Source organism: Sturnira hondurensis, unplaced genomic scaffold, assembly GCF_014824575.4.
Source record: "Sturnira hondurensis isolate 20B ecotype Veracruz unplaced genomic scaffold, ASM1482457v3 Scaffold0008380, whole genome shotgun sequence".
Lineage (NCBI taxonomy): Eukaryota > Metazoa > Chordata > Mammalia > Chiroptera > Phyllostomidae > Sturnira > Sturnira hondurensis.
Genome location: NW_028081011.1, coordinates 4,005,601 through 4,029,866, shown reverse-complemented (window position 1 = coordinate 4,029,866; position 24,266 = coordinate 4,005,601). Strand labels below are relative to the sequence as shown.

The 24,266-nt window shown below is 51.7% G+C and overlaps 4 protein-coding genes across 8 annotated transcripts; 3 read left to right on the top strand and 1 right to left on the bottom strand.

Annotated features, from left to right (window-relative positions):
• Positions 1 to 1,154: 1,154 nt before the first annotated feature.
• Positions 1,155 to 7,207, top strand: GPC2 (glypican 2). The gene is made up of 10 exons (XM_037054947.1): positions 1,155 to 1,543; positions 2,187 to 2,345; positions 2,654 to 2,976; positions 3,898 to 3,978; positions 4,693 to 4,855; positions 5,063 to 5,193; positions 5,425 to 5,568; positions 5,654 to 5,793; positions 5,902 to 6,077; positions 6,806 to 7,207. Exons 1-10 carry the CDS (start codon positions 1,378 to 1,380, stop codon positions 7,036 to 7,038), a joined length of 1,716 nt encoding a protein of 571 aa, XP_036910842.1. The 5' UTR covers positions 1,155 to 1,377; the 3' UTR covers positions 7,039 to 7,207.
• Positions 7,208 to 8,313: 1,106 nt separating this feature from the next.
• Positions 8,314 to 13,910, top strand: GAL3ST4 (galactose-3-O-sulfotransferase 4). Of its 2 annotated transcripts, none has more exons than XM_037054949.1 (4): positions 8,314 to 8,401; positions 9,662 to 9,763; positions 9,956 to 10,259; positions 12,451 to 13,910. In XM_037054949.1, exons 2-4 carry the CDS (start codon positions 9,666 to 9,668, stop codon positions 13,480 to 13,482), a joined length of 1,434 nt encoding a protein of 477 aa, XP_036910844.1. In that variant the 5' UTR covers positions 8,314 to 8,401; positions 9,662 to 9,665; the 3' UTR covers positions 13,483 to 13,910. The 2 variants fall into 2 exon arrangements, with proteins under 2 accessions (XP_036910844.1, XP_036910843.1); XM_037054948.1 differs by having other exon boundaries at positions 9,465 to 9,763.
• Positions 13,911 to 14,129: 219 nt separating this feature from the next.
• Positions 14,130 to 18,441, top strand: TRAPPC14 (trafficking protein particle complex subunit 14). 2 transcript variants are annotated; one of them, XM_037054946.1, is made up of 11 exons: positions 14,130 to 14,725; positions 14,922 to 15,017; positions 15,121 to 15,250; positions 15,413 to 15,499; positions 15,658 to 15,778; positions 15,958 to 16,027; positions 16,146 to 16,228; positions 16,317 to 16,480; positions 16,987 to 17,141; positions 17,379 to 17,572; positions 17,683 to 18,441. In XM_037054946.1, the coding sequence occupies exons 1-11, from the start codon at positions 14,315 to 14,317 to the stop codon at positions 17,834 to 17,836; spliced, it is 1,665 nt and encodes a 554-aa protein (XP_036910841.1). In that variant the 5' UTR covers positions 14,130 to 14,314; the 3' UTR covers positions 17,837 to 18,441. The 2 variants fall into 2 exon arrangements, with proteins under 2 accessions (XP_036910841.1, XP_036910840.1); XM_037054945.1 differs by having other exon boundaries at positions 15,880 to 16,027.
• Positions 18,442 to 18,683: 242 nt separating this feature from the next.
• LAMTOR4 (late endosomal/lysosomal adaptor, MAPK and MTOR activator 4) lies at positions 18,684 to 21,898 on the bottom strand. Of its 3 annotated transcripts, none has more exons than XM_037054953.1 (4): positions 21,792 to 21,898; positions 21,158 to 21,238; positions 19,345 to 19,462; positions 18,684 to 18,979 (listed from the first exon to the last, which is right to left on the bottom strand). In XM_037054953.1, exons 1-4 carry the CDS (start codon positions 21,792 to 21,794, stop codon positions 18,882 to 18,884), a joined length of 300 nt encoding a protein of 99 aa, XP_036910848.1. In that variant the 5' UTR covers positions 21,795 to 21,898; the 3' UTR covers positions 18,684 to 18,881. The 3 variants fall into 3 exon arrangements, with proteins under 3 accessions (XP_036910848.1, XP_036910846.1, XP_036910845.1); XM_037054951.1 differs by lacking the exon at positions 21,792 to 21,898 and adding an exon at positions 21,648 to 21,785 and having other exon boundaries at positions 18,684 to 18,996; XM_037054950.1 differs by lacking the exon at positions 21,792 to 21,898 and adding an exon at positions 21,648 to 21,785.
• Positions 21,899 to 24,266: the final 2,368 nt, after the last annotated feature.

Below are 24,266 nucleotides of genomic sequence, written 5' to 3'. Positions count from 1 at the left end.
CCCAAGGCATCAGGGGATTAAAAACACCGCTGCCCCAGACAGACACAGACTGGGTTTGGAGTTACTCTCTGAGGGCAGAGCGAGGTACACACACCAGAGCAGCTGAAGGCAGACCCCTCTCCAAATTCAGAAGCCTAAACTGACTGGAGCAAGTGAACCAGATCACACGTTACAAACAAAAAACAGAAAATTACCTAGAGTTTCATTTCTAGCATGGAATGGGACATTTTTCACAATTTGGGGGTGGAGGCACCATTAGAAAACGGCCAGAAACGCCGAAGAAGTAAAGGAAAGCTCACATTCTCTACTTTTCTAGATGGCGGTACTTCTGACCTTCCATTGGGTAAGTTTCTTTGGCCTGAGGAGGCTTCTAACCGTTCAGGAGAGTAACTATCAGTCCCTCAGGTTGTAAAGCTGGAGGAGGCCACTGAGGCACGGAGGAAAATCCTCTCTGAGGGCCAGCAGGGCTGAGGGTGAGGGGGTGGGGGCGTATTCTCGGGTCAAGGAGGAGCCTCACTGTCTGAGCCGGGAACAGCAATTCTGGGGGAGCTGGGTTGAGGAAAAGTCACCACCTGGGGGTTCCCTCTGGTCTCCTGTAGTCACCCCACCTGCGACACAGGAGCCCACTGCTTCCCTTCCTGTGGCAGAAGAATCCAGAAAAACGCGGGAAGGCGCAAAGCGCGTTGTGCGCAGGCGCGAGCCCAACGGCTAGTTGCAGGGCTGGTAACTGTCGCGAGGCTTGGACGTGTGCGAGCTCGTGCTCACTACATTGCAGTCACGCTGCTCTGGCAGCCTCGTGTGACCGCCAGCTCTACCGCGTGCCGCCGCGTCACGTGGGCTCAAGCGTGCCGTCTGCCTGCATCAGCTGTGCTCCACCCGGCCCCGCCCCTCTGCTTCAATATTCTCCTTTCCCCCTACCCCGGGCTTTGCACTAGACCAGTAGTAGCCCCTTCTATCTGGTTTATCAACTGCCATAGGCTGGGTTCTATACTGGCCCCGACTTTCGGACTGGATCGCCACGCCCCTAGGAGAGGCCACGCCCCTCTCTCCCCCCACTAACCTCCGTAGTTCAGCCTAATTACGCCCCTCTGCTGAGCTTCCCCACTACATTGGCTTAATTTCTCTCTTGATCCCGCCCCTGAGGCCGGCTCCGAGCCATCATTGGTAAGGCCCCACCTTAGGCTCCTCCCGCTGTCCGACTCCCCGCTCCCATTGTCTCAAAAGAGACAGCTATCGTGCTCCGTGTTCATATTTCTGAGGTCGCTCTCTTTCTCTGCCCAGCGGGGCAGTCCTGCAACGGAGAACCAGCTTCCCGAGTTCGGGCAGCTCTTCTTTCCTCCTTAGGACCCACTTTGCTGTTCCAGGGTCGCAACTACTATGTCTGCGCTACGAACTCTTCTGCTTCTGCTGCTTCCTCTGTATCCCGGTCTTGGTCCTGGAGCCGGGAGCGAAGCAAAGGTCACCCGGAGTTGCACTGAGACCCGGCAAATTCTGGGGACCCGGGGATATAGCTTAAGCCTACTCCCTCCCGCCCTGATCTCAGGTGAGGAGAAAAAGGAAGACTAGAGAATTCGGGGAGAGGGGTTCGGGGGCGGGTCCTCCCCATCTGACAATAACTTTCCTTTCAGAGTGACCATTATAATCTTTTCATCCCATAGTAACGTCTCTCCTCCTGAACTTCCTTATTAGGATCACAATAATCCTCCTGTTCACATAGTAGCTTTCTTACTCCACCCCATCCCACTCCAGGAATCCCTTTCTAGTAATGAGCATCCACCTCTCGGTTCCTTTCTTTATAGCTCAATATGTTCGCCTCGCTATTTTTAACAGTACTTCTATAATAATACATTCTTGCTAACCAAGTAACTCCACCCCTCCAAACCCCATCTTCCTATAGAAGCTGTCCTATAAGTCCTTAGAGACCTGGAGTGTGCGATGTTGGGGAAGGTCCCCTGAGGACTCTGATCACTAATTTGGCCCATCACCATTTGATCCCATGGCCAATGCCAGTGGACTTGGGATGGGTGAGGAGACAATAAAGTGGGGATACAGTCAGGTAGGAATGCCGGTACAGACAATAGAAAAGAACCTCACAGGTGAAAGAGAAGGGATGGCCCCCAGAGATTGGCAGGAAAAGAAAGGAATTTCACCACACCACTTCCCACCATTCCTTGTTCTCTGTCCAGGTGAGCACCTCCGGGTCTGTCCCCAAGAATATACCTGCTGTTCCAGTGAAATAGAGGAGAGGCTGACCTGGGACACTGAGGCTACCTTCCGAGGCCTGGTGGAGGAGAGTGGCTCCTTCCTGGTTCACACATTGGCTACCCGGCATAGAACGTTTGATGGTGAGGACTTGGGGTCCCGAAACCTGGCCACACACCCCCTCTCTGTGCTCATGACCCCAGCATCCTATCATTTCCTACTCCATCCCAAAGGCACCCAGCCCAGGTTTAGCCCCCCACTCCCACCCCATCCCCACCCCAGGCTCTTTCCAGGCTGCTGCCCCACCCCATTCCCAATCTGCTGAGAGTTGCTCAGTTTCTAACTCACTTGTCTTTTCTCTTCTCTCCCCATTCCCATCTCTTCTTTCCTCTGCCCTTTCATTTTTTCATCTTTCTCTGGCCTCACCCCCCTTTATTTGCATTTACCACAGAGGTTTTTCGGGAGATGCTCTCGTCAGCTGAGCACTCCCTGGCCCTGCTCTTCCACCGCTCCTATGGCCGCCTGTATTCCCAGCATACTCCCTTATTCAGTGGCCTGTTCTCTAGGCTGCGTGACTACTATGAGAAGTCTGGTGAGGGGTTAGATGATGCCTTGGTGGATTTCTGGGCGCAGGTCCTGGAGAAAATGTTCCCCCTGCTGCACCCACAGTACATCTTCTCCCCTGAATACCTCTTCTGCCTCACGCGCCTTGCTTCCTCTGCTGATGACTCTCTGAAGCTTTTTGGGGACTCACCCCGTCGCCTCCGCCTACAGGTGAGGGGTTTCAAGGCCTGAGTTTCCATTACCTTTGATCTAGCAACCTCTGAACTGTGCATTCACCTCCAATCAAATGACACCCCCTTCATGCCCCAGTCACTTCTGACCTGGTGATACCCACATCCTGCATGTCAGCCATCTCTGACCTGGTGACTCCTATATTCAGCCCCAGTCATTCCTGCCTGACCCAGTATTCCTTGGTCTCCTTTGATTGTCTATCCCCCACTTTCATCCTGTGTGGTAGTTTCACACACACCCCTGACCCACTCACCTATTCTTGGCCCCCAGTCACCTTTCTGCCAACTCTTCCCTCATCCCAACTTGACTTCCTCTGGTTCAACTGAATATGAATTAGGCACTTAATATTTGAGAATGATTTTTTTTACTTAATCTTTATTGTTTTTTCCACTACCATTTAGTCCCCTTATAACCCCCTTACAACCTCCTTCCCCCAGCAATCACCACACAGAAGGATTTTCACTTTATAGTATCTCATTTGATTGCTATTGTAACTCTGTGAGGTAGGTGGTAGTATCCCTGTTTTGCAGATGAGAAAACTGAGCCTCCCAAACGTTAATGTCTTGCAGTCAGTAAATTGTAGAGTTCTGTCTCATACCCAGGTCTTCTGGCTGTACGTTCAGTGTTTGTTTGGTGCACACAGTTCCTTTATCTCCAAGCCCTATAAAACACAATTCCTCCATCTCTTCCCAAGCCCAGCTGCCCTTGATCCTTCCAGACTGTAATTCCTTTGAGTCTCTTGCACCTGCCTCCCTATACCACCTGACACTCCTAACCACCCCTTGATAACTCCACAGACCTACCCCCTCACTGCTTATCCCTTTGGTGCGGTCTCTTGGCCCCAGTCTTGACTGACATAACAACCCCATGGTTTTTCTCCCCTTCTTTCCCCTCCTCCAGATAACCCGGGCCATTGTGGCTGCCCGGGCCTTTATCCAGGGCCTGGAGATCGGAAGAAATGTGGTCAGTGAAACGCTTAAGGTTAGAGGGGGCCTGAGTGTGGGAGGGACTCAGAGAGGGAGAGGAAGAGTAGGAGAGGTCCCATGGTGAAGAGTCAGACGCCAACTGGCAGGAAAGACCTGCAGCCTGCTCATATCAGCCTCAAGGTCCTGGCATTCCAGGGAGAATCTGGAAGTAGGGGTGCCAGAGTGAAGTCTCCCTTGTGTCATGATTCATGACCTCCTCTCCCCTCTGCTGCTCTCTGGTGATTCATACCCTTGCCAGTCTCTAGGGGCCTGCTCATCTCCATAACATTCTGAGATGGGAGTACTGGTCCCCCTGGTTTCCCCCAGACCCCTCAGTGGCTCCCCATTTCCCTCTCTTGAAGGCCAGATTCCTGATCTGGCTTTCAAGGCCCTCTTCCTTCTGCCCATTCTCTCCTGACCTCCCAGCTTTACCTGCATCCTCAGTTTCATCCTTCCCCTACCACTGTCGCCTCATTCTTGTCCTCAAACCTTTTCTCAGACTTCATTGTTCCATCTCTCTCAAGAAACAGTTTCTGCAACTTGGCTCCTAGAAACCTCCAGTCTTTTGGAGGTCTCACCTGCTGCCCACCCTGGCTGTTTATATCAGTTCTCCACATAGGGCCTGGGAAGGCAGGGTGGGGTATTTGATTTCTCTCTGTGCCTGACACCAAGGTTGGCTGAGGGCAGCCTCAGTGTTTGTGGATGACACAGCCAAGCCCTCTGTCCCCAGGTGCCCATGTCTGATGGCTGCAGGCGGGCTGTGATGCGTCTGACTGGCTGCCCCTTTTGTCGGGGGGTTCCCTTGCTGCCTCCTTGCCGGGGTTTCTGCCTCAACGTGGCCCATGGCTGTCTCAGCAGCCAGGGACTGGACCCTGACTGGGGGGCCTATCTGGGTGAGGACTCACAGAAGCCTGGAACGGCTGTCTGTGTAGGAATGAGTGGGATGGACTGGGAGGGGGAGCATGGAGGGGAGCTCTTGAGTCCTCCCCCATCTAACACCTTGCTGCCCAAGTTAGGATTTGTGGGAGCTTCCTAGTTTAGTGAGTATCTCCCTGGCTGTCCCCTCACTTCACCCCTTGTCTTTCTCCCCCTCTTTCAAGACGGTCTCCTGTTACTGGCTGAGAAGATCCAGGGTCCCTTTTCCTTTGAGCTGGCAGCCCAGGCCATTGGGGTGAAGATCTCAGAAGGTTTGATGTACTTGCAGGAAAACAGTGTGGGGGTGTCCGCCCAGGTACAGGAGGAGTGTGGGAGTGTCAGTCTGGGGGCCAGGGGAAACAGTCTGGGGGTGTTTGCTCTAGTACAGGAGAGGGAAGGGTGGAGACAAGGGTCTAGGGTTGGGGGACAATGTGGGGTATCAGGGAGGCACTATATCTGGGGAAACAGGGAATGTCAGGGGATATTTAGGTATTGGAGAGGGGATACAGTTTCAGTTTTGCTGTGTGGGGGCATCCCTGTGCCACAGGTGTTTCAGGAATGTGGGGTCCCCCCAAAGGCAATGACCCGTGCCCGCCGAGCCCCAGCACCAGTAGAAGAGGTGGGCCGATTCTGGACAGCAGGGGCAGAGGAGGAGCTGCCGACAACAGCGGCAGGCATGTTGCCCAGAATGGTAAGCTAAGGACAGGCCACATGGGGGTGTTGGGTGGGTAAGTAGGCACGAGCTGCAGCTCCACCTGCTCTCTCTGCACACCCAGGTGTGGGAGCTGCGCGAGAGGTTGGGCCGGGTCCGGGGCTTCTGGGCTGGGCTGCCCCTGACAGTGTGTGGGGACCCCCGTATGGCTGTGGACATCGCACAGGAGGCAGCACCCTGCTGGACCGGAACAGGGCGAGGCCGGTGAGAGCTGGGCAGATGGGTGACTTGGTGTGTGGGTGAAGCCCAAATTCAGGCATGGGGCTGATTGGCAGGGCCAGGCGGGAGCCTTCAGGGCTGCTTTGCTCACAGGTACTTGTTGCCTGTGGTCGGAGCTTCCCTGACAGAGCAGCTCAACAATCCAGAGGTGCCTGTGGAAGCCTCAAATCCTGACCTTCAAACTCGGATGCGGCGGCTGCAGCTCCGGTCAGCCACAATCAGGATGAAGGCAGCCGCCCTGGGACGTGACCTGGAACTGGAGGACTGGGGTAAGACCCCTGGGGTGCTCTGAGGGTCTCTGCCCTCTGGCTGCTTGGGACTAGAGCCTGGTCCTGCCCACTGCTTTCTGAGTCCCTCCCCTATCATCTTGGTTTTCATTCATTCTCTCATGCATTTTACAGTCTTGTATTGAATGATTACCTTGGAGGTTAGGGGCAGTAGAGTAATCTCTGAGAAGGTCTCTACCTGTCAGTTCACATTCCAGTCAGCAGACTCCAAAACATTCTTACAGAACAGTCAGCAAAGGACTGTGGGAGATTGGGGAGAGTGAGCAACCCAGGGGAGGTGGGGGAGTGGGATGGGGGTTCCATTGGCCTGGCTTCCCAAAGTAGAGTTTGCCAGAGAGACAAGACAAGGACACATTTTTTTCTCTCTCCCACTGTCTATCTCTTTGTCCTCCCTCTCTCCCTTTTCCTGTGTGCTCTCTGCTTCTATGAACTCGTTTTCTCTCTTTTCCTATTTATCCACTCTCCCCATCTGTCTGTCTGTCTCTTTCTTTTCTGTCTCCCATTGCCCTTCCTCATTCCCATGTCTTCCTGACCCCTCTCTTTCCTTGCCTTCTTGTCGCTGTCTTTCTCCCTCTTCTCATCTACCTACCTATGTCTCTCTCTCCTACCACTCTTTCTTATTGTTTTTGAATGATCTTCTTCCTTGTGTCTGTCTCTTTCCCTTTTACTTACTCATCCCTGTCTGTCTCTGATTCTCTCCCTCCCTGCAGATGAGGACGCCAGTGGCTCTGGAGAAGGACAGCACTATGCAGATGACTGGATGGCCGGGGCAGCAGCTGTGGGACCCCCAGCTCGGCCTCCTCGCCCTCCTGGCCGCAAAGGAGGTTTCATCATCCGCCAAAACCAGGGCAGGAGCAGGACTGGGGGGACATCTGTGGGTTTTCACACCCAACCCATTCTCATTCTCTTCCTCTCAGCCCTGGCCCTGCTTGGACCTCGATAATGGGGGAGGGGTGCCCTGGCATCAGAAGGGTTCATGGCCCTTCCCCTCCTCCCCACTCAGCTGGGTCTGGGGAGGAGTTGAAGGGGGCTGCAGATAGGGTAGAGAAGGGACGTTTTTGGGTGAATGGCTAGGGCCCCAAATCCAGGAGATTCCCATTGGGGTTGGGTGGATGGGTACTGACCTGGGGTTGGGTGGATGGGTTCACAATATTTATTTTTTCATTTGGTATTGGGGTGGGGAGGCTGGGGGTATTTATTTAGGAAGGACTTGTGATCTCTCCAACCAAGCCTCTAAAGCTGGGCTCTGGTGGTCAGTCAGCTCCAAGGAGGAGGAAGGGAAGATTTTTTAACTGACATTTGCTGATGCAGGGTGGGGGCGGCGTAGGGGGTGGTGAGGCTTGAAGGACATTGGAAGTGGGGGGTGGGGGGCCACCTGGCCTCAGAAATGAGCAAAGCTGGGTGCCAACAAGGTGTGGGGCAGGGAACTTGGTTGGGTATGTGAATAGGATGTCAGGATCCATGGGCCTCGGTTCTATGAGATTTTTCAGTATCAATTTCTTCTACTAAAACACACACAAAAAGGACTCAGCTCATGACCTCTGCCATCCACATCCTTCACAAGCTTTGCATTTCACAAATAAACAATGAATTTTTTGGACCCTGCGTGTGCGACTCTAATTTCAGCAGCTCTCCCTGGGCCCTGGCTCCTTGCAGAGGCCCCAGGGTCTCTATAATGGCTCGTTTTCTGCTTGCTTCTTGCCTCTCTTGGACCCTGTCCCCCGATACTGAGTTTGGGCAAGTTGTTTACCCTCTGGATCTGAGGACCTTCATTTGTAAAATGGGGAGAAATGTGAGGACCAAACAGGAACTGTGTGAGGAAGCACCTTGTCACTGCCGAAATTCTTTTCGAACATGAGGCATCATTAATATTACCTCACTAGTGCCCCCTGCCTTCAGGGAGGGGTCCTGTTTCTGCCCTCCTGCCTTTGGCTACCTTGTCACAAGCTCCTGACAGTGCCTGCTTTCAACTCTTGTCTGTTACTTGCTCCTTTCTTTCTGTCTCCTGAATGAGTCTTTTGTTCTGCAGGAAGCAGAAACAGAAAAGGAATAAGTGATTCCCAAGTGTGAAAGGAGGGTAGAAATTGTGTCTTCTAAGAGTGAGCTGGCTGCCCAAACGGGAAAGATGCAGGGAAGGAAAAGCCCGAGACTAGATCAAGCAGCAGGGACTGGCCAGACAAAGGGAGGGAGAGGGGAGGAGCCTGAGCGCTGAGAAAGTTTATGGGGAAAGTTTAGCAGAGTGAGGAGCTGGTTGGTGGCTGGGAAGGGCCAAATCCTGATTTCCTTGCTGCTCCTCAGGTGGCTTGGTAAGTGGGCAAGTGACACTGAGGCTGCAGCCAGTATAGGGACTGGAGAATTTATGGGAGGAGTCCTTGTGGGGCGGGGGGGGGGGGGTGTCACCACAGCTGAAGGGGACAGAGGGCTGGAATCAAGAGTAATGGAAGGAGACAGAGATGGGTGGAAGGATTAGAAGAAACCTGGACACAGGAGAGGAGTCTGGCACAGGGCTGGATTCTGGGGACTGTGTTGGGGGAAGGATGCCAGAAGGGGCAGGTCTCTAGATTGCAAATATCGATTCTGTCTGGGGTTTCTCCTGCCTCGTCCTGGAAAGGGGTTGTCTAGGCTTGTTTGAAGGGCTGTGGCCCAGTAGGCTGTAATCTTAAGAGGTGGGTCTGACTCCCAGTTGATTAGGAAACTGGGGCCTGGGAAGGAATTCCAAGCTCGGTGTTTGTCTGCCAGTATCTTTGTCTTGCAGAGTTTCTCGCCCGCCCTTCAGCCCCGCCCTCTCAGTCTCCTCCGGGTGCATCGATGGGGTTGGAAAGTGGGAATAGGAGTGTGTGGAGGTGTGCCTAGGTATCTGGGTTTTGTCAGTAACCCCACACTGGGGTCAGCCCTGAACTGAGAGGGGAAAAAGAGATGCCTGAGTTTAGCCTACATGACTGACTCTTACTCATTATGAAGCCACTCCTGTGGTCTCACCACTCTGGGTTCATCTGACCCATATTTCCTCCTTAGGGCTTTCCCTTTCAGCTTCCAAATGGGACTCTTGTTCCCCATCTACCAGAAGCTCAGGAGGGAGCCAGGGGCCTGGCAATGTCCACCTCACTGTCATATGAGCAGATTGGCCTGATCTTTCTGGCGGGCTCTCTTTTTCCCCTTCCCCTTCAAATCCCTGAGGCTCAGGGAGAAACTGCAGGTGGCAGTTGGGAGAGCTGGAGGCTGACAGCAGAGGGGTAGTTGAGGGGCCACCTAGGTCTGGGTGTAGAGAGCACCTCATCACCACCCCGCTCTGTGCATTATTCTCAGCTGCAGGAAAGAAGGCTCTACCCTTTCCTTAGACTCCCCTCCTTCCCCTCATTTCCCTTCTAGACGCTGACAGAGGCAAAAATCTGCTAACTCAGGGGGCAGACTCAACCAGGGCTGCAAACAGGTCTGGGGAATGACCCCCGATCTCGAACCTGTGCCTTCCGCGGCTGCACAGCTGCCTCCGGCTGCCTCTGCCTCTGTGCCTGACCCTTGCCCTGTCACCCTTGCCTGTGCCACATGGGCCCTCTGTCTCCTACCAGGACCATGCGCCTCTGGGGGCCTCGGAGCCTGGGGGTGGCTTTGGGAGTCTTCATGACCATCGGATTTGCCCTCCAGTTCTGGGGGGGACCTTTCCAGAGCAGGTGAGTTTCATCTTGTTCCGATACCTGATAGATGCCCCTTTATATGCTCCTCCCAACCCTACCCATGACTGCTGGGAACTTAGAGGAGGCTCCACACCCTCTGAGGTTCCACACCCTCTGTCCTTGATCCACAAGATGCCCATCCGCCTGCTGGCAAGGGACAGAACACATTCCCCCCCATCTTTTCCCCAGGCTACCTGGGCTGCAACTTCAACAGAGCTGGGCCCCATCCCCAGGACCAGCTGTTCCATCCTGTCCTCCTCGGCAGCGACTAGTGTTCCTGAAGACGCATAAATCTGGGAGCAGCTCAGTGCTGAGCCTGCTTCATCGCTATGGGGACCGACATGGGCTACGCTTCGCCCTCCCTGCCCGCTACCAGTTTGGCTACCCAAGGCTTTTCCAGGCCTCTCTGGTCAAAGGCTACCACCCTCAGAGTGGAGGCACTCAGCAGCCCTTCCATATCCTCTGTCATCACATGAGATTCAACCTGAAAGAGGTGAGTGGTATAGAGGGAGTGGGTGGGACTGGAGAGAGATGGGATCAGGCCTTTCGCCAAGACCATCTATCAGTGGAGGAGGCCCCAGGTGTAACCTCACCCAAAAGTAGGGCATGGGAGCCACAAAGGTGAAATTTTCTGTCTCTTCTCAGCTGTCCCTTCTCCAGTAGTTCCTGAGAGCAGAAGTCCTGGCCTCTCCTATCTAGTGCATTTTTCAATCTCCTCCTTGACCAACTGACCCAGCTAGTGTCAACACCCTGCCTGCTCTGAATCCCACCCCCAAACTCTCCCTCCAAGTGCCCCTTACCCTCCTTGGCCCCTTCCATTGACATTACCAGGCTCTCTGCTTAGCCACTGCCTTCTGACCTGTCCTCCTTCACTCCCCTCACCATGTCTGCCAGAGTTTGGGGGTCAGATACATGCCAAGCCATAGCCCAGCCCTGACACCCCTAGAGCCTCAGTTCTAAAACGGAAGATGGGTACATGGACTCACATGCTCACCTGAACACACAGAGAAACCTGAGAGCTCTTGGAGAAAGTCAACATGCAAATGAAAACATGCAGGAATGAGGCTAACTTTTATTGAATACTTCCTGAGTTCTGAATATTAATCTTATCATCACCTTGCGGGGAAGGCATTGTTAAGTGCTCCATTATACAGAAGAGGAAATTAAGACTCTGAGAGGCCATGTGACTGGTCTCTGTTAACCAGATTTGAACCCAGGCCCATCTGCTCCAAAGTCAAAGTGCTTTCTGTGGTATGTGTGCATATGTGTGTCTGTATTTGGAACTGTGGGGAGAATATTCATCAAAAAGAGGTGAGGCTTTCTGGAGAGGTAGGTTTTAAAGAAAAGGGTGGATATAATTTTGTAGTAAGAACACAAGGCATTCTTGGAAGAAAATACCAGCTAATGTGTGGTGGTGTGGAGGTGTGCAAGGGGTGTGTGTGTGTGTAGGTGGTAGAACTTGAGTGGGGACAGCAGACACACTCCTGTTGAAGCTGGATCTGGAGAAAGCAGCTGAGGAACGTGAGTGTGATCTAGAGGGCAGCAAAGGCCCACTGCTGGGGGTGAGGCAATGACAACGATCTTTGAGGCAAGTTTCTCTAGAGGTTAGAATGATGACCTTCATTGTCACCACCACTTATTGAATACCTGTCATGTTCCATGTACTTCCATATTCTTCAAGTTAAGTGTTAACCCAGATTTATAGATGGAAGAATGAAGGCTCTGAGGAATTCAATAATCTCCCCAGAGTTACTTAACTGGTAAATGGCTGAATTGGGGTTTTATTCCAGGTCCACCTGATGCCACAGACTATCCTCTGTACTGTTCTCCTCTTCCTTCACAAAGACACACATTTCACAGCCCTGCCCTGCAGGCATGCTCATATGAGCAGGGCAGATCTGAGGACATCATGTCAGGGAGTCAGGTTCAATGACAGTCACATTCAGAGGCAGAAACCCTTTAGGGAGCCCAGGAGCTGGTTTCTGATGTGCAGCCACCTAGCTCTGCCCAATTCCCACCTTCCTTCTTGCTGAAAAGTGGGACCAATGTCCCAGGTCTCAGGGCAGCTCTCTACCAGGTGACCATGGCTCCCCAGTGACCAGTCCAGAGGTGTCTTTCCCTCTCCAAGATGCCCAGGAGCCCCAGAAGTGCCCTGTTTTTCAACGCATCCTGGGCTGCACACCCGACATCTATACCTGAGACAGCATTATGGTTGCTGCTCTTTTCCCTCTTTGCAGCAAGTGACCTCCACCCCCACTGAGAAGGCCTGACGCCTTAGAGTTGTGACCAAGAGTCCCAGGGTAGGCACTTAATAGTTTTTTGCTACAGAAGTGAACACAAATTGTGATTCTTAGAGGTTTTACTGACCAAGGCAGACAGAGAGGCCAAAGAAAATAAATATTCTCCAGGAGCTTTCCACATTCCAATTCCCTCATATCCTTTATCCCATGTAACCTCCATAATCAACTGGGAAGGAAGGCACAAGTATCCTCATTTTGTAGATGAGCAAACTGAGTCTCAGAGACATTAATAACCTGGCCAAGATCTGTCAGCCATTTAAGAAAGCTGGGGGTTCCTCACAGAGCTGTCGGGAGGAGGCTGGGGTATCCGTGGACATTGGACTTGCACTTAGTTTCTTCCTGGCCCAGTTCTTTCTCCCTATGTCTGTTTTTTCTCCTCTGCAGGTACTTCGGGTCATGCCTTCTGACAGCTTCTTCTTTTCCATTGTCCGAGACCCAGCGGCTCTGGCCCGCTCTGCTTTTTCCTACTATAAATCCACCTCATCAGCCTTCCGCAAGGCCCCTTCCTTGGCTGCCTTCCTAGCTAATCCTCGAGCCTTCTACCGACCTGGGGCCCGTGGAGACCACTATGCACGCAACTTGTTATGGTTTGACTTTGGCCTCCCCTTCCCCCCAGAGATGAGAACCAAGAGAGGATATCCTCATCTTCCCAAAGATCCCAGTCCCGCAGAGTTGCATGTCCTGCCTTCTGGCACTGGCCCTCGAGCCCACATCCTGGATCCCAATACTCTCTTCCATCCTGCTGCCACTGCTGTTGATGGTCACAGCCAGCTGTCCAGCCCTGCTTCTTTAGATTTGGGGTCTTCATCCTTCATCCAGTGGAGTCTGGCCTGGCTGGACTCTGTCTTTGATTTGGTCCTGGTGGCCGAGTACTTTGATGAGTCTTTGGTTCTGCTGGCAGATGCCCTGTGCTGGGGTTTAGACGATGTAGTGGGCTTCATGCACAATGCCCAGGCTGGAAGTCAGCAGGACAGAAGTGTTGTCAGTGATGGTGAACTGACCGCTGAGGACAGGCAGCTAAATGCACGGGCCCGAGTCTGGAACAGCCTGGACTGGGCTCTTTATGTTCACTTCAACCACAGCCTGTGGGCACGAATAAAGCAATATGGCCAGAGTCGACTGGAGAGTGCCGTGGCAGAGCTCCGGGCTCGCCGAGAGGCCCTGGCTAAACATTGTCTGGTGGGGGGTGAGGCTTTAGACCCCAAATACATCACCGACCGACGGTTCCGCCCTTTCCAGTTTGGGTCAAGTAAGGTTTTGGGGTATGCCCTTCGGAGTGGATTGAGCCTCCAAGACCAGGAGGAATGTGAACGCCTGGCTACCCCAGAGCTACAGTACAAAGACAAGCTAGATGCCAAGCAGTTTCCTCCAACAGTCTCTCTGCCCCTGAAGACTTCAAGGCTACTCTCTCCCTAGACATTAGACCACTGAGTGAGTATTATGCTAAAAAACAGCTAACCTACAAGACACCTGTGACAAGTATAGGGCTGCCAGAGGACATTTCTGCTTCCCTCAGAGAGCTTGCCTGCTCCCTAGAGGATGAATGGAACTTTGTACGGCTGTGGGAACCAAAGTCAACTAGGCTGTGCCCAGGAATCCAGTCGTTCAGCTCCTAGCAGAACTCCTCCGCCCTGTTTTGCCTCCTTCTCCTTTCCAGGCCCCTGGCAGGTCTGTGTAGAACTCTCAAAGGCTCCCTGGAGGAGCAAACCATGGTGTAAGCCAGAGAAAGTTTGGAACACGATGGATTGGAATAATGCATCCATTTCTCCATGAAATGTTTGTTACTGAGCTATGCTCATTTCACTATGAAATGTTTGTCGAATGAATAAATAATTTGAAACTTGGACTTGCTTTATGTAGGGCAGAGAAGGGATGAAGCATCTTTCTTCCTGGGAGAAGCGGAGTTTGGAGGGGGTTCTTTTAATATTCTCTAAAAATTCTGTCTATAGTCTTTCCTAAAACCCCGCCGCAACCTAACCGCAGCTGAACCCCGCCCTTCTCCAGGGTCCGGTCACCCACAAATTCCGGGGCCTCAGAGACCACGCCCCTTCCCTTCCGCTTCCGGCTTCTCTCCAGTCATTCGGCCTTGCTCCTTGCACCGGGTTCCGGCCCCGCGGGGTCCCGGTTCTCGACCCCAGCGGGTGTCTTTGGGCCGCCCTGGCCTGGCCACGCGCAGCTCCCGTTGGGTGTCAGGACTCCCTGCCCCTACCCTGGCGGCTTGCCCTTCACGGCCGTCCCTCGCCACCCCATGGAGTCCCAATGCGACTACTCGATGTACTTCCCGGCTGTGCCGCTGCCACCGCGCGCGGAGCTGGCTGGGGACCCAGGCCGGTACCGGGCGCTGCCCCGGCGCAATCATCTCTATCTGGGGGAGACTGTCCGCTTCCTGCTGGTGCTGCGCTGCCGGGGCGGCGCAGCCTCCAGCGCCGGGGGTGGCCCGGGCTTAGGCTCTCGAGGGGCCTGGGCAGAACTGGCAACCGCCCTGGCAGCCCTGGCCTCGGTCAGTGCCGGAGGCGGGGCCCCCGGGGGCGGTGGTTCCTGCGACCAGGATCCTGAACCCCCAGGGGGCGGGGATCCTGGCGGTGGGGGGTTGTTTCGAGGCTGCAGCCCCCTTCTCACCCACGGCCTGGGTCCTGCTACCTCAGGGGGAGCGACCACGGTGAGAAGCTGGGGTGACACGCACAGGGGCGAGGGTGCGATTTGCGGGACCCCAAAGACCAAAGAGAAGAGGGACACTGGAGGGAATTTGGAGACGGCTGACAGTTGAGGGGAGGGAAAGAGGAGCCAGGCACCTCTTAAAGGGGACTCTGCAAGCTGCCTCAATCCTGACCTCTTCACCCCTTTCACATCCCCAGCTGCCTGTGGAGGAACCAATTGTGTCCACAGATGAGGTCATCTTCCCACTCACTGTTTCACTGGATAGACTGCCCCCAGGGACACCTAAGGCCAAGGTAAGATTAGCAAGGGGTGGGGCTGTTGTCCTAATTACCACACCTTCTCTAAGGTTGGCTGGCACTCCCCTCTTGACTGTGGTCCTGTGTACCCTGTGCTCAGATTGTAGTGACTGTGTGGAAGCGGGAAGTTGAGGCACCAGAGGTCAGAGATCAAGGCTACCTGCGCTTGCTGCAGACCCGATTTCCTGGAGACACCTTCCGGGGAGAGCAGAGCGCTTTCAAGGCCCAAGGTAGGGAGAATGCAGGGAGAAAACGCTGGAGTTTAGAATTTGGGGGGCAAATGGAGGGGTGATATTGGCAAGTGCCATATCTGAAAAGAGAAAGGTTAGAACTGTGGGTTGGCCTAGGTCTGTGCCCAGCCCATAAGTTCTTGCCTTCGCCCTTTCCTGCAGTGAGTACGCTGCTGACTCTGCTGCCCCCTCCAGTTCTGAAATGCCGCCAGTTCACTGTGGCTGGAAAACACTTGACAGTTCTCAAGGGTGAGCAGATTGGCAGCTCAGGCCTTGGGTAGTAGCAAGGGCATTGACTGGGTGGCATTTACCCTGTGCAGGATGCTGGGGATGGGTCCATTTTGGTGGGATTAAAGTGGGGTCTGAGGGGTCTGGACACTTTGCACTGAGCTGGTTACCTTCTACAGTGCTGAACAGCTCCTCCCAGGAGGAAATTTCCATTTGGGATATCCGCATTCTCCCAAACTTCAATGCCAGTTATCTACCTGTCATGCCCGATGGCTCTGTGCTGCTGGTAGACAATGTCTGGTGAGGTCCTGGGGAGGGGCAGGGCTGTGAAGTGGTGGGGATGGGGGCAGGGCCGAGAGTTCTGGCATGGAAAGATCCAGCTCTTCCTCCTCCTTAACTAGTCACCAATCTGGGGAGGTCTCCATGGGCTCCTTTTGTCGGCTCCCTGGTACCTCTGGCTGCTTCCCTTGCCCGCTCAGTGCCCTGGAGGAACACAACTTCCTGTTTCAGCTGAGAGGGGATGAGCAGCCACCTCTAGGGGCCAAGGAGGTGAGTATAAGGGGCTGGTGATTTTAAGGAACAAGGTTAAGAAAAAGCAGGAGGGAAAGGCCAAGGGGGTGTTGCCCAAACGTGACATATATGGGGGTTCCCTTTGTCTCTCCCACAGGGCCTAGAAGTTCCCCTGATCGCTGTGGTTCAGTGGTCCACCCCAAAGCTGCCCTTCACCCAGAGCATCTACACCCACTACCGGTGAGTGTGTGGGAGCCTGGTGAATACTGCCCTGTTCACCTTTGTTTCAAAACACACACATCCTGCTTTCCTCTCTCACTGCATCTAGTCTGCCCAGCATCCGCCTGGACCGCCCATGCTTTGTGATGACTGCTTCTTGTGAGTCCCCAGTGCAGACCTACGAGCGTTTCACTGTCACCTACACACTGCTGAACAATCTCCAAGACTTCCTTGCTGTGAGGCTCGTGTGGACCCCGGAGCATGCACAGGCTGGTAGGTTGCTACCAGGCTGGGCCATTGTCCTGAAGGAGCTAGGGGAAAGGGAGTCATGGAAGTAGGTGCCTTGTGGCAGGCTGCTTTGGCTCTGTCCCTGGGTGCGTGTCACAGATGGGTAGTTTAAAGAGGCATTAGGGAAGTACGAGAGCTGGGCTCCCTGGTATTGGTATGTTTGATTGCTACCTCTCGTTTATAAGCTGTGTGACCCTAGGTAGGTATTTAACCTCTCTGATCCTCGGATTCCCCATCCCTAAAATGGAGAAAATAATACTGCTTACTACTCCATACTGCCCCTCCATGAGGTTGTTATAGTGATTTAAAGATTTAACATGTTAGATTAGACCTCAGCACAAAGCAAATATAAGCTGGTCTTTCTAAAATTTGGCAAAAGATATACTCAGTTCACTCCACAGGATGACCTTGAGGTCAAATGAGACTGCTTGTTGGAAGCCCCTTGCTGAGGAACACTATGTGTTTAGTGGTCGTTGTTTCTGCTTCCCCAGGAAAGCAGCTGTGTGAGGAGGAGCGCCGGGCCATGCAGGCTGCCCTGGACTCCATTGTCTGCCACACGCCCCTCAACAACCTTGGCTTTTCCCGGAAGGGCAGTGCGCTCACCTTCAGTGTGGCCTTCCAGGCTCTAAGAACAGGGCTCTTTGAGGTGGGCAGGGGAGGCACTGGAGAGGGGTGAATAGTGTGCTGGGTTGTGCAGAATGTCGGGACGGGAGACATGGGGGTTGCTAGCCTCAGTGGATGAAATAATGGGCGGCATGAAAAAAGCCAGGCCACAAGAAGGTGGGATTTAGATCCAACACTGCCCTGTCAAGGGGGAAGATGATTTGAAAGGTCTGGGGCCTGGAAGCCAAGTGGGGATGCTTATCTCTCTCTCTCCACCCAGCTGAGCCAGCACATGAAACTGAAGCTGCAGTTCACTGCCAGTGTGTCCCACCCTCCACCTGAGGCCCGGCCCCTCTCTCGAAAGAGCAGTCCTAGTAGCCCAGCTGTCCGGGACTTGGTGGAGAGGCACCAGGCCAGCCTGGGCCGCTCTCAGTCCTTCTCCCACCAACAGCCCTCTCGCAGCCACCTCATGAGGTATGGAACCAAAGGAGGGGTGCCACTGGACTTGGTAAAGGCCGGAATTGGAGAGGGAGCAGAAAGTTCCTGAGGTCTAACCAGAGCCCACATCCTCTGCCTTTCTCCAGGTCGGGCAGTGTGATGGAGCGCAGGGCCATCACACCCCCTGTGGCCTCCCCTGTTGGCCGCCCCCTCTACTTGCCCCCAGAAAAGGCTGTGCTTTCTCTGGACAAGATTGCCAAGCGCGAGTGCAAGGTCCTGGTGGTGGAGCCTGTCAAGTAGCACTGTGCTGGCTTTCTTACACTCCCAGGAATCGAATGCCTCCAGAGGGGGGTCCTTGTTCTAGGCTGTGCCTCCCTAGGGATTCTCCCGCGGTGGTCTCGGAGGCCCTCCAGGGTGCCTGTCTGTGTCTGCTGATGAGGGAAGAAGCTGTGAACTGGGTAGGCATGGCTGCAGCACTAAACCAATAGTATTTCCCTGACTTCCTGGGGGGGCTGGCCCCACCCCTGGATCAGGGCAAGGGTTCCAAGAGCTCCCTTGTTCCCTGCCTTGTACCCTGGCTCTAAGTTTACAAAGTGTTTTCTCATTCCTATTAAGTTGTCTTTCATGCCTCTGACATTCCCTCTCACTCACCTACCCACCCCAGGGCTGAGATTAGAGGGTGGTGGTGGTAAAGGGACCCAGACAATGACCCTCCTGTGTCAGAGGTGAGAGGAGATAGCTAGGTGGCCTCCTCCTGCCCCTATTGTTTACGTTTGCAGCCTGAAGCACTTTAAGTTGTGTGGGGGTTTTTTTGTCTTTGTTTTTTTGGTCTGTCCCTGTAACTTATTCTCCAACTACTGCTTCCACTGAAATGAGACTATTAAATGCCTGTTCAGGAGGGAGAAGAATGACTGTTCTTTGTGTGTGGGTGGCAGGAGCAGAGACTCAGAGGCTCAGAATGATCCCCTTCAGCGTGCATACCAAACAGCTCCTGTCAGCTCCCCCCATTTCTTTTTGATTCCCAGTTTCATATGCTCAGAGGTGGCCTAGGTCCACACCTTTGAGCTGAGGTACCAGATTTTCTTCCTAGAAGGTAGAAGACATGGGTATAGCACCCCCCGCCCCATACACACATCTCTGGGCCAGGGAACATCAATAGACTCATGTTTATTTCCTCATAATCCTTAACACAGTGCAGTCACCAAGCCCTTCCAGGTAATGGGGAAGGGGGAGGAGGAACAGAACGCCTTAGTTTTAGCAGCAGGCCAAGAAAATTAGAAGTTTGTATCTTTCTCATCAGAGGTTCACGGACCCAGTCCACCTCTGCCCCTCGCCTTTGGCAGGCTTAGACGTCAATGGGCTCCCGGCCTCGGTTCTGCCTCTTCACCACAAACACCCTCTGTCCTGACACGGTCACCAGCAGCGTGTGTTCTCCAAAGACCACTGGAAGGGAGACACACCTTCCCAAGCCCCGGCAAAGGGAAGGGAGCACAGAGTCAGTGGGATGCGATGGCCTCCATGGGATCTCACACAAACTGGCTGGGATCAAGAGCCAAAGAAATTTAATGGTTCAAGATTCAGAGATCTAAAGGTGGGAGGTCTCCATTCAATCCTCTCCTCACTTTCTCATACTTCTGAGATGCAGGGGTGCATCCCAAAGGGAAGAAAGTGGCTAGAACCAGGGTCCCCAGGGAGAAAGGGTGGGAGGCTGGTAGGAAACAAGTTTTTTTTCCCCTGAGGACAGCACCCCACCTCTGGGAATACCCTACTTCCTATTACCACCATCAGGGGCAAGGGCTGTGGCTCACCCGACAGGCGCTTGAAGGGTATGTTCATGCCGTGGTGTAGCCGGAAACCGCAGGCTGTGCTGACCAGCTCAGAGATGGCACTGGCTGCCTGCTCATCATTCTCTAGATCCCCAGATGACTACATGCAGACAAAGGAAGGAGGATGACAGAAATTAGGGAACAGAATTGGGAAAGAATTCCAGGAAGAGTCACTTGGCTCTAGCCTTGGTACTCTCTCCCAATGGTCACCTCAGCTTTGGAAAAACAAACCTGAAACTTTCCTACTGCATTGCCCCCTTGATGCCACACTGTTTCTCATCCTTGTTCTGGGCTTCCCATGATGAGCAGTGACTCTTACCCACTTCTTTACCAACCACCAGTTTTCTAACCCCCCGAAACTCGGTTTCTCACCCTGTCTCCACTTATTTGATATAACCACATTCTCAAATTCCAATGCCCACCCACCACTGACTTGTTCAAGGCTCAATCTTCCCACTTGTAGCCCTGTCTGTTGAATCTGAAATAAACATTTTTTATCCTTGAACCCCCTCCTATTACCTAGGCCTTGAGTAATAACGTCAGTGGTCTGGGCTTCCTTTTTTCTGGTGACAGTTGCAACTTCTCCCTACCTCCATATAGGCCTCTCACTAGGTTAAGTTCAGTTCCCTTTGCTCTCTTGGACATCTGTACCTCAGTTTCCTCATCTGTAAATTAGAGACATTACCTATCTTATGGGCTTGTAAGGGTTTTATGTACATATATTAACTGCTGTTACCCTATTTGAAATTCAACGTCCAAGGTCAAGCCATCACAATTCCCCTTACAGCTCCCATTCCCCAGTCAACTTCCTTTAGTAGTTTCCTGTTAATGACACCACCATTCTAGGATTGAATGGAAAAGTATCTCTTCTATTACATTATGTCTAGTCATTACAAAGATATATTGATTCCTACTTTAAAAATGTCTCCTTGCTCTTTCTCACTGCCACCAACCCAGACTCAGATTTTCTTCCACCGCAGCCTCCCCACTTGTGGATCCCTCCCCTTCCTGCCCAAATCCACACCTATTAGAACAATCTTCCTCAACTATTTCATCAGCTCATGTTTCTGTTCAAAACCCTTCAAAGCTCCTATCACCCTCAAGATTAATCCAAATGTGCTAACCCGGTCTGGAAGTCCTCCACAAACAACTCTTTCCTAGCCACACCCCCTTCTTTCCCTAAACCTTTTGAAATCTTTTTAACATAAACCTATCACCAAGTCAAACAGGCTGGTGTCACTCCCACAAATATCTCCACCTCTCAGCCATTTTCTTTCCTACCTGTTCACAACCATCCACCCTTTAAGCCCAGCTGAATTTATGTCCTCCAAGGATTCCTTGTTGAAACACAAGTTATAACGTTAAAGGTTGAATCCTCCATTTTCTGGACTCAGTAGTCTTACCATGGGCACTGCCTTCAACTTTTACCTATAAGCCTTGTTTCTAGCTAAACTGAAAACTTCTAGAGAACTAACACTGTAGTATACTAACAAGTAAAATACAAATCCTCTTCAATAAATACCAAAAAAAGACATATTAGAGAATAACTTGGGTAGTATCAGTTATCAACAAACCTGAATAGTTGTTTGACTTTGGTAAAGTTAGTAAACCCTTTTACTTTAGAACACTTACCACACTAAGATTCCAGAGATTTATTTAATTATTGAAAACTTGCTCTATGCCAGGCAGGAATGGTACCAATTAAGACCGTGAATTGCGGGAAATAAGTGGGCAATGTTAGAAGGGATCACCCGGCCGTGTGTACTTGGGGGAAACCCCCTTGCCCAGAACGCACCGCCAGCACTGCGCCTTCACTCAGAACCAGGTACCCGAGCTGATCAGGAATTCGCTCCAGCCCCTGGGTCAGTGCAGAAGTCTAGTGGATAAAGATGCAATCAGTAAGAAGCACTGCTAGGAGGACGGCCCTTGAAATTCTTCACTTGCAACCCACGTCTCTCCTGACCTGCCCTAGACCTTCTCTTTCCCAGGGAAAGAGAAGAAGCCAGGGCCCTTCCAGACCCTCTTCCCTACACATGGCCTACAACAGTGATCTTCTTGAGCCTCTGATCTGTCCTCACCCCATGTTCCTGGGCCCCCTTGGCCTTCCACATCCCACCATTGCTACCACTGGAGGCCTTTGCAGCCTCGCTGGCTCCTCTCTACAACCCCCTTTCCAATTCCCCAGTAAGCCAGCTGCTCCTCTGCACACTACTCCCCAGCCCTCGTACACCCTCCCAAAGACCCCCTCCTCAGCCCTCTACGTCGCCACCGCCCTCCTCCCCCACCTCTCGCTCCAATCCATCTCTGTCCAGGCGAGAATGGGAAGTGAGGGCGGAGGGCGGCCCCACGAATGGAAGGGGTAACCTGAGATTGGGGACCAGGGACATAGAACCCCCAGCAGGTACTCCCGCGCATGCGTCCTCACTCACCATCGCAGCCTTAGGTGCGGAGGGGTGCTCCGTACCAGATAGGTAGCTTCCGGATTCAGGCCCAGGTCACGTGCTTCCACCGGACAGGCTTCGCCTCCTCCTGCCTGGCGCCTGCTGGACTTCAGCCCCGCCCCCAAAATGTGGATTGGAGCTTGACTAAGTCATCAAACTTAATCTGCCAGTGTAGAGAGCCGCTTCTCGGAGACGCATGCGGATTGGTAGCAGACTATCTTTAACACCCATCTCCCCGCCCTCCTGACCCAGACAGTGAGTAGGAGGAGTAAGTGTTAGTGAAGGGGTGGGCCTATGGTGGTGGGCGGGTGGTGGGCGGGTGGTGGGCGGGAGGGGGCGGTGACAGAGGGAGGAGTGTGGCAGCCTGTTTGCCCAAGATTTGGCACAGGGTTTCTGCCTGGCATATGCTGCCCACAGCTGTGACCGTAGCAAGCGAATAAAGTGAGATGACGTGACCTGCGTGTGAAAAGCAATTCAAGTGCTACTCTTAGGCCTACTCTAGACTGTTCTCTGTTTAAGGCAGGGACTGGTTCCCAAAACGGCGTTTCTTCCAGGAATTCTGTGAGGAGCCGTGTGATGGTGAATTGAGTCTCACGCTGGGCAAGACAGCTTCAATATTGGATAATCTCTGCCAGGAAAAACTAGAAACTAGTACCATGGAGTCATTTAAAAAAGAAAAATATTCCACAAAAATATGGAATTTTGTGTTTTCATTTAAATAGTTTCTAGACCTGCTGCAATACTAATGTGACTGAGATAGTGTTGGTAAGTAAAATGGATGATTCTAGAAATAAGTACGTGTGGGGAAAGGATGTGGAGAAATTGGAGCCCTAATACTTTGCTGGTGGGGATATAAAATGGTGCTGCTGCTGTGGAAAACATCAGCGGTATCTGGTGAAGTAAAATACAGAGTTACTGTGTGACTTAGCAATTCCACTCTAGTTATGTACCTAAGAGAAATGACAAATATGTTTACACAAAAACTTGTATCACATGTTGTGGCAGCATTATTTATAATACCTCTCAATGTAAACAACCCAAATATCCCTAAACTGAAGAATAAATAAATAAAAGTAACATATCCGTACAATGGAATATTATCACTGTTAAAAAAGAAATTAATTACTAATACAAGCTACAACACAGATGAGCAATGAAGTCATTAAGCTAAGTGAAAGAATCAGACATGCACAAGGCCACATATTGTGTGATTCTCTTTATGTGAAATGTCTAAACTAGACAGAAAGCAAATTACTGGTTGCCTGGGGCTGGGGAGACAGGGGAGTAGTAGGGAGTGACAGCTAAGGGGCATGAGTTTCTTTCCTGGTGATGAAAATGTTCAGGAATTTTATAGTGATGATGATTGCACAACTTTGGGAATGTAATAACTAAACTGTACACTTTAAAGTGGTAAATTTATCTCAATAAAATAAAACTAAGTACTGTTGCTTGAGGAGAAAACTCATTAGAGAAGATGCATTTTAAAAGAGGAGTTATGTTTATAATAAAAAATTTAAAGTGAAGGAGGATGTAGAGAGAGAGTAAAATACAGTGTGGAGATGTTTAATCTGCAAAACCTTCCTGAGCCTTAGTATTGATGACAGTTTGTGGTATCATTTTCTTTGCTGTTCAGAGCATTTTCATCCATGCACTCATCTAACCTCCACAGTAACCACCCTGTACTAGTACCCCAATTTTGCAGATGAGGAAGTGGACACTAAGAAAGGCTGAATGTTGCTAACGGGCCCCACTGGCAAGTGGCAGAGCCAGATTCCAGTCTGAGTCTGCTGATGCTGATGCTTTTTCCATTGCTCCATGGGCCAACTGAGTTTCTTATTATTTTAAAGCTACATTTAATATTACTGAATTCCTGCACTCATTTTTCTTGACACAGGAAGCCTTAGCAGAACAATGCTCATTAGCCATCATTAAATTGTTTCACTTTCACAACTTGAATCATACTAGTCATATAGAAAGCAAGGTTTCTCTGTCTTTCATTCAACAACTGTTAATTGAGCAAATTCTATGTACCAGATGCTCTTCTTGGAATTGGAGGTACAATAGTGAATAAAAATGAGACATATTTTTTTTGTTTTGTTCTCAAGGAGCTATGAGGGAGAGGGTGACCCCAGAGAATCAATCAATCAATCAATCAATAAGAAAATAAATGTTAATTGCTGAGAAATGCTATGAAAAAATAAAGCAGAATTCCATTTACATCAAGTTCAAAAACAAAATAATGTATCATTTAGGGAAATACATATATTCATATAAAACAATAGGGATATATCTCAAAATAATAAGATCAAGGGAATAATAAATTTTGGCAAAATGGTTACTAAAGGGATAAAGATGGAGGTGAGATAGAGGGATATATATATTTTTAAACTACAAAAAGTTTTAAAATATTGATAATTGTTATAGACTGAATGTTTTTGTCCCACTTCAACTTCGTATGTTGAA

Coding starts and splice junctions, on each gene's coding strand:
- GPC2 (XM_037054947.1), top strand. CDS start 1,378: ATGTCTGCGCTACGAACTCTTCTGCTTCTGCTGCTTCCTCTGTATCCC. Junction 2,346..2,653: donor CCGGCATAGAACGTTTGATG/GTGAGGACTTGG, acceptor CATTTACCACAG/AGGTTTTTCGGGAGATGCTC. Junction 5,794..5,901: donor ACCGGAACAGGGCGAGGCCG/GTGAGAGCTGGG, acceptor CTTTGCTCACAG/GTACTTGTTGCCTGTGGTCG.
- GAL3ST4 (XM_037054948.1), top strand. CDS start 9,639: ATGGGCCCTCTGTCTCCTACCAGGACCATGCGCCTCTGGGGGCCTCGG. Junction 9,764..9,955: donor GGGGGACCTTTCCAGAGCAG/GTGAGTTTCATC, acceptor TCTTTTCCCCAG/GCTACCTGGGCTGCAACTTC. Junction 10,260..12,450: donor TGAGATTCAACCTGAAAGAG/GTGAGTGGTATA, acceptor TCTCCTCTGCAG/GTACTTCGGGTCATGCCTTC.
- TRAPPC14 (XM_037054945.1), top strand. CDS start 14,315: ATGGAGTCCCAATGCGACTACTCGATGTACTTCCCGGCTGTGCCGCTG. Junction 15,018..15,120: donor CAGGGACACCTAAGGCCAAG/GTAAGATTAGCA, acceptor CCCTGTGCTCAG/ATTGTAGTGACTGTGTGGAA. Junction 16,229..16,316: donor AGCATCTACACCCACTACCG/GTGAGTGTGTGG, acceptor CACTGCATCTAG/TCTGCCCAGCATCCGCCTGG.
- LAMTOR4 (XM_037054950.1), bottom strand. CDS start 21,749: ATGTCCCTGGTCCCCAATCTCAGGTTACCCCTTCCATTCGTGGGGCCG. Junction 19,463..21,157: donor GTGAAGGCGCAGTGCTGGCG/GTGCGTTCTGGG, acceptor GTCTGCATGTAG/TCATCTGGGGATCTAGAGAA. Junction 18,980..19,344: donor ACCCTTCAAGCGCCTGTCGG/GTGAGCCACAGC, acceptor TCTCCCTTCCAG/TGGTCTTTGGAGAACACACG.